General features: G+C 42.3%; 1 protein-coding gene across 8 annotated transcripts in view; it reads right to left on the reverse strand.

Annotated features, from left to right (window-relative positions):
* Nucleotides 1-19329, reverse strand: part of ADGRL3 (adhesion G protein-coupled receptor L3) — a 491700-nt gene that overhangs the window by 209176 nt on the left and 263195 nt on the right. For all 8 annotated transcript variants that reach the window (XM_063423663.1, XM_063423656.1, XM_063423662.1 and 5 more), the window contains one exon: nucleotides 873-982. In XM_063423663.1, the coding sequence (XP_063279733.1) occupies nucleotides 873-982 (110 nt within the window). The remainder of the gene's footprint in view (nucleotides 1-872; nucleotides 983-19329) is intronic.

A 19329-nucleotide genomic window follows, 5' to 3' on the forward strand; every position in this document is an offset into this window, starting at 1 on the left:
AATTGATGCCTCCTGCTGCTCTCACAATACAACACCATGGGTTGAAAGCATACATTCCCATACTCCTTTATTATTTTGAGAGGTGTGTTATAATAAGCTTTGGCCTGCTCAAACAGAAGACCTGGAAATGGCGCTGTTATTCAGCTCTCTACAATTGCTAATAGAAAGTGCACTTCTCGTATTATCATTGCTATTTCCTTTCTCAGGTACACCCTTTTTGGCAGTAGGCCTTAACTGCACATAAGAAATTTGGTTTCTACGGAAGGCAAATTCTGAGGTACACAACTTCTTGTATTCTCTGAATTTCCTGCTTGGCACATATTGTTGTCATCTCAGGTGACTAGCTTTCTACCCTCAAAAATTCAGTCTAAATGGCTTGCCTGTAATTTGCCTTTGTAACTTTGGAAGCTTACAAAGTAGTATTTTACTACCATCAAACATTGAATTATCCAAAACAATAACTACCTACCTTCTTGGTGATACAATACTGTATTTAAGGCACTTATCAAATGCCACCAATTACATGAACATAGGTCAGTCAAAGCACACTGCTGTATGATTACAAGCATCAACCTCTGTAAAGAGAAGCTGTAGGCTAGCAATAGTGCTTCACTCCTCTGGTCTGCTTTCTCTAATGGGGTTTCCCAGAAGATGATATGTCACTGTTATGCTGTACAACACAGGACATTATTAGGATATTATTAACCTAAGCAAAAACCCGACACAGAGAACCATTTTTCATATCTTATCAGCTCAGTCTCATATGATGCTTGTGGTCTGCTTTACTTGCCCTTGAGCAACAAGAGACAAGCTCAAGGCTGGCCCAATCTCCACAATGAATCTCTACTGAACAAACATATCAAGATACATACTGTAAGGGACACACTCGTACTGCACTTCCAGGTACTTGTACGTTCCTGGGCACGGGTCTGGAAACACATCAGGGCCGGCAACGACCGCACACTGGGTCCGATTACTGCATCTGCAAAGCAACAAAGATGAGAGTCAGAAAACAGACCACACAGCAGGACAGGTCGAGAAGCTGAGTGGCTCCTCCAGTGTCAAAAAGATGCAGGAGCCAGGACTTCAGCATCAGCTGGGAAAGCTCAGCACTGAGCACACAGAGGCTGAGGGCAAACACCAACGACTTCATCAGTTTGTTACCAAAAGAGAAAAGGCATGGTGGCCTAACCCTTCCCCTTCAGGAGATGTTTCTCTAATACCAGAATCCTCACCAAACAAAATGCAAGGACTAAACCCACAAAGGTGGCAAAAAATAATCATTGCATGTTCTATAGCAGACAAAATGTTTTGCAACATTTTTATGAAGTGTTCCCACAAAACCAGTTATCTTGTATTTATCTTTGGCTTAAGCCAAAGCAAAAACTAGATACAGCAACACTTGAGTGGGAGAAAAAAAAAATCACCAAATAAGCTGTCTAAAAAATAATAGATATTCATAATTATGAAATAGTGTTTTTCATACAAGGCCTGTTAGGGAAACTTCCCAGTCTGATCATTCACATGACAACACCCTTGCATTAGACAAATGGCTAAGTTTTATTCCATCATTCTGCCCAGCATGGATGCGTCTCCTGAAATGAGGAACTTTTTCCAAAAAGCTTGTTCGCCATGAAGAAGACACACCGAAGGAAGTGACCCTGCCTGCTGCAGTAAGCATCTTTCAGCTTACGAGGACGCACACAGAGGTTGGGTTCTGCAAGATGCTCTTCCTGAGGCATATACAGGTCCATGGGTGACTGACTTATGCATGTGCAGAAACCGACATTTGCCTCTAATTTCATGGGACAAGCACCCATGTACAACGTACAATTGGTGATGCAACATATTTAGCAAACGGTGATTCTATAGTGATACTTCTGCTTCTTTGTTTAATAAAAATGAGAAATATTATTAATTTTTGATTTTTCTGCTTTTGCATTCCAGAAAGAGACCTCCCAAGGGTAGAGTACTGCATTTATTTTCTTTAGGATTCTAAAGATGCCCCCTCTGATGTGAAATGGGACCCCTGACCCTCCTGCTCTTCTGGCAGAAGCTGTGACATCCAGCACAGAATTCATTTAAGTCTGCAGTGGAAATGATTTGTGTTTACCTGAGGCTACAGTTTGTCAGCCTTAATGCGGATTTTATTTGAGCCTATAAATTAAAATTGATTCATTAACGACTGCCTTAAGCTCCATAATTTCTTTAATTTTATGGAAAGAATAATAAGAGCTGATATGCTTGCTCATCAGGCTGTTTTGCTGGATACCAGATAATCCAGAGGGCTGAGACATTCTCGTGTTTTCTAGCTGAAAGACAACAGTTATCACAGCAAATGACTAGTTTTATTATATAGACAGAAAAACAATTTTACTAACAAAAAAAGGTAACTGTCCTCACCCATGCTGGGATATCATAGGTAGTTTGGACCATGCAAGTGGGCAGTTTCCAGCAGAGACTTTGAACATCATCCAGAATTTCACTTTCAACAAAAATCCTTTACTGGGCTTAATGTGCCTTTCAAAAAGCAATTTCACTGGTCTAATCAATAGTCTTCCTGGCTGAAGGGACAGCACTGGCCACACTACACAGAATAACCACAAAGATACCTTTCAAAATCATGAGTAAAGATGCAGTATTACGAGGAACTGGAGGAAGGACAAAGAACAAACACATTTAGGGTTCATCTGTGTTGTGTTTTCTTTGCAAGGCACCATTGGATTTGAATGGTCAAGGATTTCCTTGTGGCCCTTTGGTTTTTTTTAATGCAGGAACTTGGACACATAAAATAGAAGCAAAAACACACAACTAGAAAGTTGTCTGTGAACATCAGGTTTTTAGCCTCCTCAAATGCATGCTACCTTCTGCAATATCACCAAAGAGACTAAAAGCTTCATGATACAAGGGGTAGAATGGGGAATGCAGGATGCATAGAAATGCAAAAGGTTTTCCCCCTAACTCTGAGACATCCTGAAGCTCCCCTACACATTCCTGGAATGGGGAATAGCAAAGCCTGCCAAGCACAGCGACTTTTAAAGAAGGTGAGATCAAATTATCACTGCCACCTTGGGGAGGAAACACAGAAAACCAAATAAAATCTCAAATATTATGTGGCATCAGTACCTCACAAAATTAACTAAAAAAGGGTTCATATTTTAAAAACAAACAAACCTCACAACAACAAAAAAAACCAACACAAAAACTAAAATAACTCAACCTCCTCTTTTTTTTCACACTCCTCTCTCTGGGCAGCAAAACTGCATCTGGCACTTGGCATTTTAAGCTTCCTTTTATCATCCCAGGGTGAAACAGGCAGGTTTCTCATTCCAGCACACTTAAGGGATGATGTTAATTTACATTAAAAACCATAGAAAAAAACCTAATGCCTGTTCAATGAACTATTACTGTCAGACATCAGGCTATGGAAATTTTAAGGGGAGAAACAGGTAAAAAACACTCATCATTAAAGCTCTGGTTGCTCTGCTTTTGCTCATGCATTTTATCCCTTTTACAACAGCTTCACGGTCCCTTCAGCTTTGTCATATTTCTTTCCAGACAGATTAAAGGCCCAGGTGACACTAAGTGACAAAGGTGACAAAAAGTGACACAGGAAAGGAGATGTGTAAAAGATGATGAATCTGTAGCCTTGAAAGTGACAGGGAGAAAAACCATAATGTATTCATGCCATACTCCATTTCCAGCAAACCAGGCCATGAGTTCTTCCTTGTAAATCACAGGATTTTACATGGAATCTTGGGGTTTCTTGGCACCTGGGTCTTGGCAATACTTGTTCCAAACTCCTGCAAGCCGTGATGGTCAGTGCTGGGTATTGACCTTTCCAGTAAATGCAGCAAGGATCTTTTCTTCAGTCTTGGGGTTTTTTTTTCTGTCATGTCCTGTCTGCCACAGCCCACCCGACTCCACTCTCCCCTTCTTTCTTCTTTTAATTTTTCTCTTTTCTTGAAGGAAAATCTTTGCCAGCTACTGGAGGTACAGTTTGCAGTGAGAACCAGCACTGCACCAGCTGGTATGAAGCTGCTAAGTATGAATCTGTCTCCTCTGCTGGGCAATCACAGAAACACCACCCAGCTCCCTTAGCTCTACAATAGGAACAGCAGCTCTGCATCACGCTGGATTCTTCTCCAATAGTGCAGAACTGCTTGCATTGCTAGCTTTAGCATAACTCTACCCCAGAAAACTACAGTCACCGTTTTCACACTCATCTATATCTCTTATTACTGCCTTTACACAAGCACCTCTTATTTCTAACACTGATTCATCAGCTCCTTCAAAGAAAACTACTTTTCTTTCCCCCTCATGCTACAACTTTTCCACGCAATCCCTGGCCTCATTCTCCATATGTTCTGATACCAAGCAAACAAGAGAATTGTTAAGAGGACTCTGGGAATTTAGGGGACCAGATAGACCATTTTATGCTATTAAAAAAAAAAGCTTCGATTTTATTAGTTTGTCCAGCATTTTAAAGGTAAATGTTCTGGAGACACAGGAGAGTTAAAGTAGCCCAAGTGTTTTTAGTTGATCTTGTTGTTGTTTATTATGAAATCTGACAAGAAATTTACAGCCATCTTTTTGTGTGTATGTTGGTTTGTTTTATTTTGCAGTCCTAATTTCTACCTGCCATCATTCACCTTTCCCTGTTATGCCCTGAAGTCCAAGGTGAGCACATGAGTAAAGACACTGCTTCTCCATGTTCTCCAAGAACCTCTCCATGTCTTGAGCCACCTCCATAACTGCTGCTGAGATTTGTGGACACTTTCTCTGAACCAAGAGTGTCCACAGGGCTCAACAAGACCAACTAAGAGACCAAAAACCAAAGCAAAACCCAAGATCAGCATTTTCAGCCCAACTACAGACACTGATTCCTATCTCTTCCTGTATGTTCAGGAGAAGAGAATACTCCAAACCCTCCTAAAAGCCAGTCCAAGGTACCTGGCAGCCTTTAAGCATCCATCATCTCATAAACCTAAGTTCATGTTATTCACATCTATGTGCAAATGAAAAATCACCCTACTGGGAAAAGTGTAAATTGTTGCAGTTGCAAGATTAAATTAAAAGAATACAAAAAAAAAAAAAAAAAAAAAAAAGAAAAAAGAAAGAAAGTGGGAAAAGAAAGGGGGCTCCCTGTGCATTCTTTACAGCTGCATTTATTCCTACTTGTTAAGACCCCTATTTTTTCTTTCTACTGGATATGTGATAAAGTATTTAACCTAGAAGCAAGGTGTCAATGCAGTGTAACAAATACTCTGTAACATAAAACATGGATTATTTTTGCAGAACTTCTCCAGGTCCAGTGGAAAACAACTTCCAGGAGTTTTAATGTGAAACAGGAATAGTATTTCATATGTCATTTGTTTTGCATTTATAGCATTTGGACTGAAGGAAACATTTGAGTTCAGGACCAGCTGCAGGGCTCAACTCTGCTTACAACTCTCTGTTCAGACTTCAACTGAAAACAACACCAAAACTTCATTCCCTTCAGCAAACTTCCATTTCTTCTCTATGGAAATATTTTTATGATTTTTAAGTGACAAGGTCATCTTGCGATAGCAAAGCAGAAACACTTTAGACATAAACAGATGCTTATTCCTGCTGTGATATCTTGAGGTTTTTTTCAATGTTGACATTGTTACTATATTTAGCAAGAGGTAAAAAAGGGGAAGAAAATCCATAATAGTTTGGCAGTTTATTTTTGGGCTTTCCAGAAACTTTTGCCTGGGGCAATATGTTTGCCAGAACAAAAATGCAAAGACAGCATAAAATATCAATCCTAAACAAACGCCCTTCAGCATTAATCGTCACAGGTGCAATACCAGTACGTCCTCCAACTCCTCATTTAAGAGGGGATCAGACAACAAAGCAAAAGGTGCCTAAACCATGGAGGCAGGCACCTGTCATGCTAGGGACATCAGAAGAAGAGCAACCAGAATCCATGCACAGCTCCACAACAAACCTAGAGGCTCAGACATCGATTTCATCTCAACACATCCTCCTTCACCTTATCCTTCAGAGATGAAGCAAGAATTTCTCAACACCAGAAGCTCCTGTGAACATGGCCCAGTGGAAACTACTACCAATGGGGAAGCCACCTGCCTCCTCTGAATCCACAGATTGTCAGAGTCCAAACTAGGGTGTCAAATAACCTGAAGATAGGAAAACTTCACATCTGTGAAGTTCGATTTGTGCAGCACGTACTGAGCTGGCCTATCCAGCCCATGCTCTGCTAACACATCCTGCTCATAACTAGTGCTACCCTATACCTACAGCAGCTTCCTACAAGGGATCCTTAATGCCCATGTGTGCCAACCAAGCCACTTGCCTGTGTTTCATGAGCACTGGCTGCCAAAAAAACAAGGCAGTCTTTCTCTCTGCCCTCAGCTGAAACACCTACTTTACACAGACTTCATTTTTTTCTGCAAAGACAAGGCAGCCATCATGTGCCCAGGCACGCTAATATAGCCAAGACATCAATATCTAAGCCTCTTTCTCAAGGTCTATTATGCTTTTCTAATGGTTTTACAGTAACAGACAGACTTAATTCATTATCCTTCATGGCAATGCTGCAAGACATCCTTTTCCTTCCCTGGAACACAAAAAATCTACTCTCTGGATGAGTGCTTTAAGAAAGAGGCTGTCACAGCAAATAAGTCAGCCAGGAGTGTGTTCTCCCCTGTCAATATATGATATTTCCAAATCAGCCCTTTAGGAAGAGCCAAGAGGGAAAAAAAAAGCCCAGGAGAAAGTAAACAGGAAGCAAAGAGAAGTATCACTAAAAAGCAGAGCTCACGTGATAGGTTGTAAATAAGGGGGAAAGGAAAAAAAAAGGCAAGCAGAAAAGGGAGGCAGTGGAGACTGGAAAACAGAACTGTAGGCCCTAAGAAAAGACTTGGGTTCAGCACATTTCCTTTCAGTAATGTGCTGCACAAAAGCAAAGCTAAATCCTCCACTTGTTTAGCTTCCAGAAACTAAGAATTCCTCAACAGAATCTTTTTCTGCCTCTGCAAAACCTTAAAAGCAAAGTATCTAATGACAGGGAGATGAAAATCCAGTTTCTCTAGCATTTTTTTCATTATGAATGGGCCTTTTTATTGATCTTTGAGAGCACTGAGTGGCTGGCTTTCCAACCTCTGCTGCGATATAATTATCTGCGGTGTTTAATGCTAGCACAGACGAGTCCCAGTACACAGTGCATTTTGTTGTTTTATTGACGGGTTTTAATTATCCAGGTGCTAGAGCTGTCAGATAGGCTGCTTCTTATGTGATCAAACTAATACAGGATGAGGCAGAGCACTTTAATTGCAGCCTCACCGAGTGCCTCTGTGTAGATATGTCAACAAGATACATTTAAACTGCTATCATTATTGTAAAATCTTACAAAGTTTGATGGGAAAAGGAATCCTCTTTCTACAGCTCCAACCTATTTCACTTCCCTTGTTATTATTTTAGACTCAGCAAAGGAAATTTGAAGGAAAACAAGCCTCCAAAACCACCCCAAAACCCCAGCCAGCAAAATACCAGAAAAATCTTGCAGAGCCAAATATGAGCTGCAAAGGTCACCAAAGGGACTACCTTGATATGTTATGGAGAGCCTGGGAGCAAGAAGGAAAACAAGTCCTGGAAATAAATTAAATACCAGTTTTACACAGTGAAAACCAAAAAAGTTAATTGCACTGTTTCAACTCATTGATAAGGCCCTTAAAATTTAACAAGAGGCATTTAATAGCAAATTCACAAGATTTAAGAGTTTTTAATAAAAATGTGGTGTACCCTTGAACATGGTGTATCTGCTCAGCTGCCAGGGACTCCCCAGGCCTGAGGTCTAGGACAGGACCTGCCAGCAGGGATGATGAGATGCATCATGAACCTCCAAAAGAGAGTTGCCCCAAGCAACAAAAGCTTTTCCCCCTCTGCTTCATCATGTAATCTCTCTTACATTTTATAGTTTCCTTAGATTTATTTTGCCCACCTCATTGTAATTAGCACAGTGAGCAGAGGAGATGGACTCCCCAAAGGCAATGAATGTCTAGGGCAAGAGGAGAGCCTGCCACACGCCCTGCGCCAATGTGCCAGGGTGCAGCACCCCTGCAGCTACAGGAAACCTGAACACAGGCCAGGAGAAAGAGACTCTCATCCTTAAAGCAAGAATGACAAAATAATCTGCCCGAGCCATTGGGTGTGCTTGGACAAAATGTTTGGGTCAGCATGGAAAACAGATCTGCACTGAGCACATCTCAAGCAGTCACAGTGTTGCTCCAGCTGCAGGGAGATGAGGACACAAGCAAGGCCAGGTTTGCAAAGCAGGCTAACATTACTGGATGGTCCTCAAGGCTAAACACTACACCAGCCAGGTCTTAAGACGGTAAAGCTTATCTTTTAAAGAACTACATCTGGCCTTTTACAGGTACTCTAGGTTTTCCAACTCCATAAACTTCTGTAGCAGCCTAATAAAAAACCACTTTACAAAACACTGTCAGGGTATCTGGAGAGGAGAGCAAACACCTAAAAAAACCCCAACCAATAAAAGGCTCATCAGTTTAGCCAGACTTAACACTAGTTAAAATAACTGTGAACAGAAAACAATCTGGTTTTTAATTTGGGCTAGGAGGTCAAATTAAAGGCTAAGGGAGATCTGGGCTGAATTTCAGCTGGCACTCCACATTACTTTGTCTTCATTGCCGTTTTAACACAAGTCAATGTGAATTAAAGCCCATTTCTTCTTCTTTAGTGCAGCTACCCAGAGCTGGGATACCCATAGCAAGTTGAAATGGGTCTCTACAGTATCTCTGAAGTGTGGTCAGACCCTCAGTCTACCATTACCTGCCTGTCTACTGAGCCTGCAGCACAGGCAGCGATGCTCTGCCTGACACCAAGGGCTGCAGCCTACAGGCACTGTGAGGTACAAACCTGCTGCTCAGCACTGGCCGAGCAGAAAGCAAATTTGAACATCAACATTTAGAAACGCTTTAAATACAGTAACAAAAAATCATAAATATTCCACCCTGTTTTCAAGGAAAATCCGGTATTACTTTCACTGCATCCCCCTTTGCTAATTGTCATGTCACTGCTGCCATTTACTGCCACCACCCACTGCCCCCATCCCAGGCACTCAAGAGTTCCTGCAAAAAATAAAACTGAAATCAGAGAATATTGTCTCTAAAGGGCCTGAAGTAATCTGTATGCATGGGCTGGTAGGTTTAACATATTAGCCTTTCACCTCTGCAAATAGGGTTAAAGAAAGGTTTGGGGCCAAAATAATTTGTACTGCACTCCATCTCAAATTTGACATAATAACTGAATGAAACAAAAATGAACACGTCCAAACAGCACAGAAGGTCAAGGCTGGGCAACTCCCTGATGAACTAAAGCGTGAACCAAAGACACACAAGGCAGTTCTGCTTCTATAACCCAGAGCAACATCTCTCTTCATGGCTCTTGCCAACAGCATGATACTGAGGTGATTTTTAAGAAAAGGTCCAGAGATTTTAGTTAAGGTGGCAACTGGCCCTCAGCCTCTTGGTGAGGGCAGAGGGAGGGAGGCAGCAAGGTACAGTAAGCTTCCTGAGCAAATGAAATATACGATCAACATGTGACAGGTTGTGACTTTAGCACCATGGCTAAAGCAGTTCAGACAAAAAGATAATATTATTGAGTAAAGAAACAGCCACCAACAGCCTGCCACACCATGTGCTATTAACACAGAATCTGTTCATGGTCCCTGATATTGTAGAGCGCCTCGTGCACAGGAGACTTGGCCCTCTTGTGCCTCAGGCATTAAAGCAAGACAAATAATAATCAGAAACAAAACAAATTTTCTCAAAAAAATAATCCTGAAATGAACTAAGTATGTTATGCAGCATTCAAAAGAGATTTCTTTTTTTATTTTATTCCAACACAACCAATGCTGCCTCTTTGATCTTCAGCCCAAAGCTTGAAAAAAGGCAGCCTGCACTTTGATTCTAAGCTCCAGAGAAATCACAGTGTCACAAAACCTTCATACACTTCCCAGCTCTGCATTGCCCAACCAAAGCATATTCACAAACAAACGGTAAGGGGGGAAAAAAAGAAAAAAAAACCCCAAATATCAAATTATTGAAACCATCATTGTGAAGTTGCCCAAAATGTCTAAACATAGCACTGAATATTTTGTGGCTGCATGAAGCAACATAGGAAGGGATGGAAGGAAGCATTTTTAAAAACATAAGTCCAGCAGCTCCAGAGAAGCTTTCTTACACTATACTCAGCACAAGGCTGGCCAAAGTCTGATCACACACCTCTACCCGCTCAGCCCCCTCTTCCTTCCACACTTGTCCTTCCCCAGGGCATGTTTCAGCAGGTCTGTCTGTCTGTCTATCTATCACTTATCAGCTATACACACCTACCAGTGCTTCTTGTTCCTCACCCTCTGGTCACCATCCTGAAAGAGACACTACTTGTCCATTACATACATTATCTGACTTTAAAACACATGTTTAAAACCCAGAGATTTGGCTAAAAAAACTCCTTTGAGAAAAAGTCTGATAGGAAAAGGGCCTCTGAACATCTGCAGGACAACAGCTGGTAGGAATTGAGGAACAGGGCTTCTGCAAAACCTCAAGTCTTCTTTGTGACAATGTGGAAAATACTTTGTTAGCAGAGGAGTCACTATTTCGTAATACAGAGCCCGCCTGAGAATTAAAGAATTAAACTCTCTTTACGTAAGACAGCTTCCTTTGGGGAAGTTAAACTCAAAGGCCAAGCTTTCCAGAAAGCCTCTGCCTCCCACCAGAGCTGGATTCCTCCAAAGAGCTCGGTTCTTCCTAAAAGAGCTACAAAAAGGCACAGCTGTTCAAATATGGCCTGGGACTCCTCAATTCTCATGGGCAGCAGATGAAGCTGACAGCTATTAAGCACTTTTCAGGCAGCAGGCTGTGCCACAGAGTGCCTACTTTGGTAATCCAACCCAGAGAGTTCCACAGGAGACAAAAGCCTGCACAGGATTGTATGGGATCCTTAGGTGGAGCAAAAACTGGGAAATCCACATTCCAGGGCATGGAGCAAGTCTCTGGCAAGTCAGCTTTAAAATATGTGACTGATGCTGCTCAGACATACTAGCTGAAGTCCAGGGAGATGGATGAAAGGGTAAAGATGCAGGATAAATTCATCAGATGTCTCTATAAATCATTTCTATAGTTAACATTTGTTCTCTGCTTTTCATTACTTACATTTCTAAAGCCACTGGGTGCCTTGCTGCAGTGGATCTAATAAAAAGGAAGATAAATTTTAACATCCCTTTTTGAAACAAGTTAAAATGATCTAGCTTTCTTTTGAATGTTAATAGCAAGCATTACAAGAAACACAGTGTCTCAAAACAATTCACCAGGGCTGGAAGAGAAAGCAGAGTCTCACTGTAGCCTGGAAATTCACAGTCCTGGTCACCACCCCAACTGGTTTAAAAGATTTTATTTCTGGCCCTAATGTTTTGGGCAGCTTTGTCACTGAAACCTGCTATTGCTTTGCACAGACTCTGACTCAAGGGCGAAATTCCATACTTGAGAAGAGAAGGAAATATTTTTGGAGACTGGCAGTTTGAAAAAGAATCTTAGCTGCCTGACAGCTGCTCAGAGACATGGGATGCCAGAGGGATTCCAGCAGAGCATACAGGATTACACACACGCACACACAGAGAAAATCATTAAAGTTTCTGTCTCTAAAGTTTCACATTTAATAAAAGAGAGCAAGGGAGATATCTGGAGAATTCTTGGGTTATATTAACAGCTAATGATCCTCACTTTGCCAAGAGCACACCCTGGGAAACTCGCTGGCAGTGATGGGGGGACCCACAAAAATGCCAGTGTGTCCAGGCAGTGTGGAGAGAGGGAGCAGGGAGTGACGTCCTTCCAGTTCTCCCTGCCCCATTCCCGGGGGGTGGCGTCGGGAATCAAGCAGAGAGTTTGCTGTGGCATGGCTGAAGTTGTTCTACAACAGAAGCAAGGACCTTTAAAACCGAGTCTAATCCCTCGCAGTTTAAACAAAACAAATGACTGCACAAGTGAGCAATTAAAGAGCATTCCACAGCCAGCCCTGGAAGAACCTCGCCACTGATTAATTAGGTTCAAAGGGCCAAGGCTAACTTCACAGTCCCCTGAGAAAGAGACCACTTAGCCTCTTCTAAAACAGAAAAAAAAAAAAAATATCAGCATTCCTATTTAACACTGGAGTATTAGTTAAACAGCTGCTAAAGCAATGAAACAATTACTTGGGACTGATCTACATTCAGCTGTATTGTTTTATTACATTCAGGAGAAACTTAATTAAGCCTCTGTTACTTAATAAAAGCAAATAAAATTCTCCATTTTATGACAGGGAGCTGCACTGTTTCTGCCATGCAAAGCCCTCAGATTTGACAATGGGGTTTCCCAAGAGAGCACAGCTCCCACTATCACATTCCTCCTGCCTGCATTTGAAGGGTAAGAAGATGGAAGATATTTTCCTGCATTAATGCTCCTTGGAGTGCTCCAGCTCTCTCTGCCAGCTGTCACCACAGTGGAGAGGACCACTGCCTCTGATACCTGCCCTGTTATCTCACTTACTGGACACCTGAGCAACATGGTCTATTTCCCAGCCACAGCATGGCCTAGGTCATGAGTGCTTCAGCACTGCCAGGAGAGGAAGGCATCAACTATTCACTTTACTGCAACAAGCAAAAAAGCAACCTGTTCCTGGGAAACACAAACCAACAAACCCAAACGTGCTGCTGGGCTTATAGCTGCCCACAAGCATGATCCACATCCTAGGAAATTCAGAGGGTGAACAGTCCTTTACAGGCACCACCCTTTACCATTAACAGGGTCTGAGCTGGGTAGCAGGAGTGCACAATCAAGGGTACTCCTGTACTAAGAAAATACGTGAAGAATTTCACTAGCTCACGCCACCTGTAAGAGTCCCCCAAACCATCCACCCAAAGTCTGCCTGGAATATTAAGGTTTTAAAAGATTGTAAGAGATGTGTAAAAAGGACCATGTAACCCACACTCATCAGCTGTAATTCTGCCCAACTTCTCTACAGGATTATCAGCTACACACTGCATCCTAACCAAGCTCTCCCTAAAATGCTTGTCTTGCCCTCCTCCTGCCCTTGCACAAACAGGTCCTCTGCTCTGACTTACCAAAAGATCAATTTTTGAGGGAAAAAAAATCTGTCCCCAGCTTTGTACAAGTAATGAAAGCAAGCACTTGAACTGCAAAGAACCAGACAAAAACACTTACCAGCTGCCCAGACTCTCTGGACTTTCACTGAACTGACTGTGGATGCTCAGACAAACTTGGGTGAGGTAATGGGAAAATTTCTCCCTAGTGAGGGAGAAAACCCAAAAAGTGTCCCCTGCTGAGCAGAGGCCATGGCTTGAGCAGCTTTTCAGCACTGGCACCATGACCAGAAAATGACTTCTGAACATACCGAATCACACTGTGTTTCCCAGCCAAGGGTAACTTGCCAACTGGCTTTTGGTCCTACTGAACTCTGTGCTGGGTGCTGTGACTCTGAAGTTGCTACTGCATGTTCTGACACATCCAGTTCCACATGTGCCCTATTGACATTTATATTTATAATGCTCCCTTTTCTTTCCAGGAGACAAAGGCATGAGTACAGAGGTGACAGCCACGCACCAAGAAGCAATTCCCCCAGCCACGTGACACTGGGGCCCCTGCATCAGCTCAGCAACCCACAGCAGGAAGCTGTTAGGAATGCCATGACACTTCCCAGACTTTAAAATCACAAGAAGCTCTGAAGTCTGCACACCGTCAGGACTGTTAGCACCAAGCACACTGGTCTGATGACGCTTGCAGCTACTTTGTCTCTGCTCTGTGAAGTAATTCTCTGCCACAGATTCTGTTCTGTGGACCTGAAAGAACTGGATTTAATTCCATGGATGGTTGTAAGACTTAGTTCCTGAACTGTAGCAGAGCACCCTTATGTTGGTGAAGCCCAAACCTTTTCTCCTTGCAAGGGGCTCTGCTTTTTCTGAATGGCGACTTAAAATCCTGCAGTACTTGGGTAGTCTAAATTGCAGCCTGTCTCTGACAAGGGGCAGTGGGGAACAGAGCTCAGGCGCTGTAGAGTACGCAGTCAGGGGTGAGAACATCTCAACTCACCTTTGGGGTCAACAGAACTCTCCATATATTCACTACTGCTAACCCTGATTACAGTAAAATAATAGGTGAGTCATCGCATTTTATTCTCTTTGTTAGTGTAAACAAGAATTGCTTGTTAAGACACAGGTGGGCATCCAAATTCTTCCTTTTTTTTCTCAGTGCAGATCTATCAAAAGTTAATTCTCTTCCATATGTTGGGAAGATGAAGCTTTTCCTCATCTGTGCTTTTGGCAGACTTTATCTTACTCCAGGCTCTTAGAAGTGTCATGTAAAAATAGCCAATGCCCGTCATTGTACTGAATCAGCCCATATAGACATACGGACAGAGCTGAGAAAGTTCAGTGTGAACAGAGTGACAAACCTTAAAATACTGACCAACTAGGAAATTTCCTCTGCCTCAACTAGTCTCATCCTGTGTGTCACTCCTTGCAACCACGCAGAGCCTGGGAAAAAAGACGGTTTGGTGTTCCACTTAATGGCTACCCACCTGCTACTGCCAGGGCCTGGTGCTTGATCCTGCAGCCTCTGCCTTTACAAATGCTCTGACAACTCTCTCAAAACACCTCATCTCACTCACTCTGACACGACTGAGCAAATAAATAATGCTATTTATGCTCTGCACACCATTTGTCAACCCATTTGTCATTTCTGATCTTTCATTGCTCATGCGGTAAAACTACATGGGATTTTATTCAAACCTCCCTTGCAGGTGTGATGAATGCTTTATGTATACAGCAGCACTTCATCTCGTGGAACCGTTACTATGCATATACAAGCCTTTAAGTCCCTGTGTGGTGTAAGTAGAAGGTGTAAAGACAGATGACAACTAGAGGCAGGGTTGTAATTAAAGCCACAGGGGGAATCATGGATAGCTCAGCTAAAACTGTGACATGCGTGCGAGGGAAAACATACCACTTCAGATGAAGCATTCACTCTCCATCATCAGGCAAGGGATAAAACATGCATCAGTTCCCAAAGACCTCCTTAAAGGTCAGTGTGCCAATGTCTATCCATGCCCAGCTTATCTGAGCACCCATGACATCAGCAACTGCTCTGCCTAGGGAGCACATTATTTCCAAGCAAATCATCTCCCACTGACTTCCCCCTGCCAGAATTCAGGCCCAGGACTGAAAACCTGGAAGGAGACACTCCTACAAATAACCAGTTACCAGCCATGAACACATTCCCTTGGGTGGTGTCTTCTAGTGGCCAAAAGCACAGGCAGGAGTGGTGAATAAGCCCCTACTGAGATTTCTGTTGAGGCACAGCGACCTTATAAGGGACATCTCTGCTCTTCCGCACCACTGGAAGCACAGCACTGACCTCCATTTTAAGAGCCACAGAAGTCTTTTAAGAGCTACAGAAGAAAAACTTTTTTATATATATATACTAATTTTATAACTGTTTACTGGCTGGAAAATCTGCTGCCCAAATGTGCTGAGATCTATAGGGTCTCTTCTGGAAGTAAAGCTCTGTTACAACAAAGGACATCAGAAACTCTCCCAGAGTCCTACTTTGAATCACAGTCACCACAGCAAGGCTTGACTTGCATTCAGTTGTGCCATGGAGCACATCAAATGCTTCCCTGGCTTACAGGAGGTCCTTCTCAACAATTTGACACAAGTAGGGCTCAGTAAAAAGAGTAAAGGATCAGCCCTGAACTGTTTTCTGGCACGAAATTCCTTGGCAGTTTTTACTGCGCAAGCAGAATCTAATCAGCTCCAGAATGATCTTCCTTGCAGCTCCTGGTGGCTTCAGATAAATCTGCAACATCTATCACCAATTCTCACATTTTTGTGGATGTGGGATAAAGAAAAGGTCAAAGAAACAGCAACAGACCAATTTCAGGTACCTTGATATCAAACTCCTCTGTCCACTTTCTTTTTAAATTTCATGGGGCGGGTGGGAATCATACAAAACTGTGTAAATAGGCATCAGACTCCTGTTTAATGCCTAAGCAATAGAAGATTAGAATTGACAAATGGAGAGGTTTTTGGAGACACAGATGCTACAATCATTTTAATATAATTTGGATTTCCAAATCAGTAATTACTCTATCACATATTTATAATTTTGTAGATGCTACTAGAAATGCTGATGTCTTTTTCTATGCATAGTAATGAGCAACAACAAGGGCTGTTAATATAAAGCCTGTAATGTTTGTATTCATATGTAAATAGGTTATGTAAACGTTTTAGACATTTCTCACTAAAACACTGAGTTCTAATCTAAGTGGCTCCATTCCTAAACTAGAAAATCACACTCTGCATAGAAATTGTTTACTAGTCTGTCAGCAAAGCCGCCAAAGCAGTGAGCTGAATTTATAGGGGGATTTTCATCTCCCCATTAGACACAACATCAGAGTAATTGACAACCTATAAATTCCCAGATAGATATGCAGGTTGTTATTCAGAAATTTGCTTGCACGTGATGTCATACATATTCAGGACACGTGCATCTTTGGTGTTACACATGCACAAGCACAGACACTGTTTTTGAGTACTGAGGAATGCAGTACTGTTTGATTTAATTAAAGTAATTTAGTTAAGCTGATACAAACCCTGGTTAAGAGCAACAGAATCAGTTTAGTTTCTACCTGCTCCTAATTGACTTATGATCAAAGTGAGTAAGGTACATTAAAACACAAACAAATGTCTCCAAGCAAGAGTAAATCACACAAATTTAAACCCACAACTTCAGTTAATTCCAAGGGATGTTAGGGATGGAAGAGAAAGAAAAAAAAAAAAAAAAAAAAAAAAAAAAAAAAAAAAAAAAAAAAAAAGAAGTGGATTAAAACACTCCGGGGTAACCATAGGATGGTTTTAAGCATTGCATGTTACCATTTTTCTCCCCTCAAGCTGCATTTGTCCCGGCTGGTGCTTGGGGAGCTTGGAGGAGTGGCCCTTGGGGCTCACAGGCCATTTGTAACTCAGCTGGAACATGGAAACACCACCACAGCACTGTCCTTCAGAAGACCTGGTGTGCCTATCAAAGCAAACCCCTGGTCCTCTCACCTCTTTGCACACCATACTACCACCTTGAGCCTTTTTCCTTGGTGTCTTTAACAAACCATACCCAGCCTCATCCTTTTCTCTTCTTGACTGTATATATTTGCAAAGATGATTTAGTGCCAGTAAAGGCTTTGGCAAGACAGTCCAGAGACTCCCAAGGCTCCAGTACAGCATATGAGTAACTCCTATTTGCAGAGGAGACAATAGATGTCTTCTCTTCATCACCAAAAATAAAATGGAAATGACAACAAGGAGGCTAACACCCTGCTGTTGCTGCAGCAAGTCCCAGCATCTTCTAGCATCTAGGGATAGTATTTTCAAGATCAGTTTAGTCCTTTGCTTTTGATGAGGCTGTCAAACACCCCAGGGGCAGCTCCTGGTGCTTTGAACCTTGCTCTCTTCTGCTTCCCCTGCTCCTCATTCATCCTCACTTTCCCTTTGTTCCACTTTGAAGCACTCTTACACCACTCGTGGAATGGTATTAACAATGAACTAGCCAAAGTACATTTACATCTCCTGCAATCACAGCTTTGCTCATCCTGACCTCTTAACCACTGCCTTCAAGCAAGGCAAAGTAACATCAGTCATGCCACGCAACAACAGAGAGAGAAAAGCTCGACACCCATACCCAGGCACTTGAGTTATTGTCATTTCCCTGGAGAGCCACAGTGATGTGGGATGACCTGTGGCAAACAAGGCAGTTTCCAGTGGAAACTGAGGGTGGGAGAAGGCAGATAGCTATACAGGAAAAGCACAATAATTTCTCCAGACCACAAGTGTAGACTCTATTATGCCCCTGCCAAGAACAGTTACTCACATGAGTAAAATTAAGAGGGCTACAGACTAGGTGAGTAAATCCATGCCCACGTTGTTTTCAAGGACAGAATTTCATCTTGGTAAGGCTCTGTTTGTACAGAGGAATAGCAATATTGATTCCAGCAGTTATTGCAGTCTTCCAGTGCAGGAACACTGAAGTGAATCAAACCCCCTGTGGTTTTGCCCCTGTGATCACCTTTGTGCTAAGGGGTATTGGGATGCCCAGTGCTAAGAAACTGGGTCATAGGCTGCTTTAGATTTTTATCCCCATTTCTCTTGGATGTGATAAATGGTCAGCACTTTCTAGTGATGAGGTAAGTGCTAAAACATGGTTGCACCTAAGAAAAACATTGGAGTGGAAGTCATTTTGCCTGCTCACCTGGAACTTGTTAGATCAAGTGAATTAGCAAATAAACAGAGCAAAATGGGAGCTCTTTGTTCCTACTGGGGAACCTTTATCTATAAATTTTAGTACGAATAAGTAAAAAAACAGGCCATGTGTCACATTTGCTCAGCAGGACTGGTAGTCTGGCATCACTGTGTCACTTAAATATAGCTGAAAATTGATCAAATCTGATCATATTTCTCATTACACAACCTGTTCCAACAAGGATAATTTTTCTTTTACTAAACCAGTCCAGTGATCCCACTGGGTGACCAAACTTCCCCCTAGGTTTTAAAACACAATCCCTGACCTGATGAGTTTGCTGTCTAGCTTGCAGACTCGGCAATAGCCTTGATGCCCAAAACAATGCTCTGAAATCAGGGAAGCATCCAGGACCTTTGTGCCATCTGAGAGTGAGGACCTTGTCTGAATGAGTCAGCCTCTGTCCAAGGTCTGCACAGGGAGCAAAGCCAGCAAATCACTTTAACTGTCGCTGTCAGAAGCATGATGAATCCAGTTTAGTACTTGCATTAATAAAAACAATCCTTGCTTCATCAAAACCTCTTTTTGGCATAGCCATATTTAAACTAAACCTATACAATAACCTCATGAAGTAAATGTGGCTGGTAAGAGAGGGCTTGTTGCTGGCAGAGCTTTCTTCGTCCCCTCTGTAAAGCCAGTTACCCAGGCAAAACAAATTATTTACCAACAGGTCTGTGCTGAATTTAGGAGTCCTAGTGGTGTGGCACAACTTCTTCCTGTGCTATTAATCAACTGCATTGGCAAAATATCTAGTGCAGACCAGCCTGCAGATCTGTGTCCACTGGTGTTTTCAAAGGATTCTGCCTCATGTCAGGAAAATCCTATTCAGACTTAGATTCCTGTGGTGCCAATATATCCTTAAACATCTGCTCCTAAGACTATCCCTCCGCATTACTTCACAGCATAATTACAAAGGCACAAAGCT

This window comes from Prinia subflava, chromosome Z, assembly GCF_021018805.1.
Source record: "Prinia subflava isolate CZ2003 ecotype Zambia chromosome Z, Cam_Psub_1.2, whole genome shotgun sequence".
Lineage (NCBI taxonomy): Eukaryota > Metazoa > Chordata > Aves > Passeriformes > Cisticolidae > Prinia > Prinia subflava.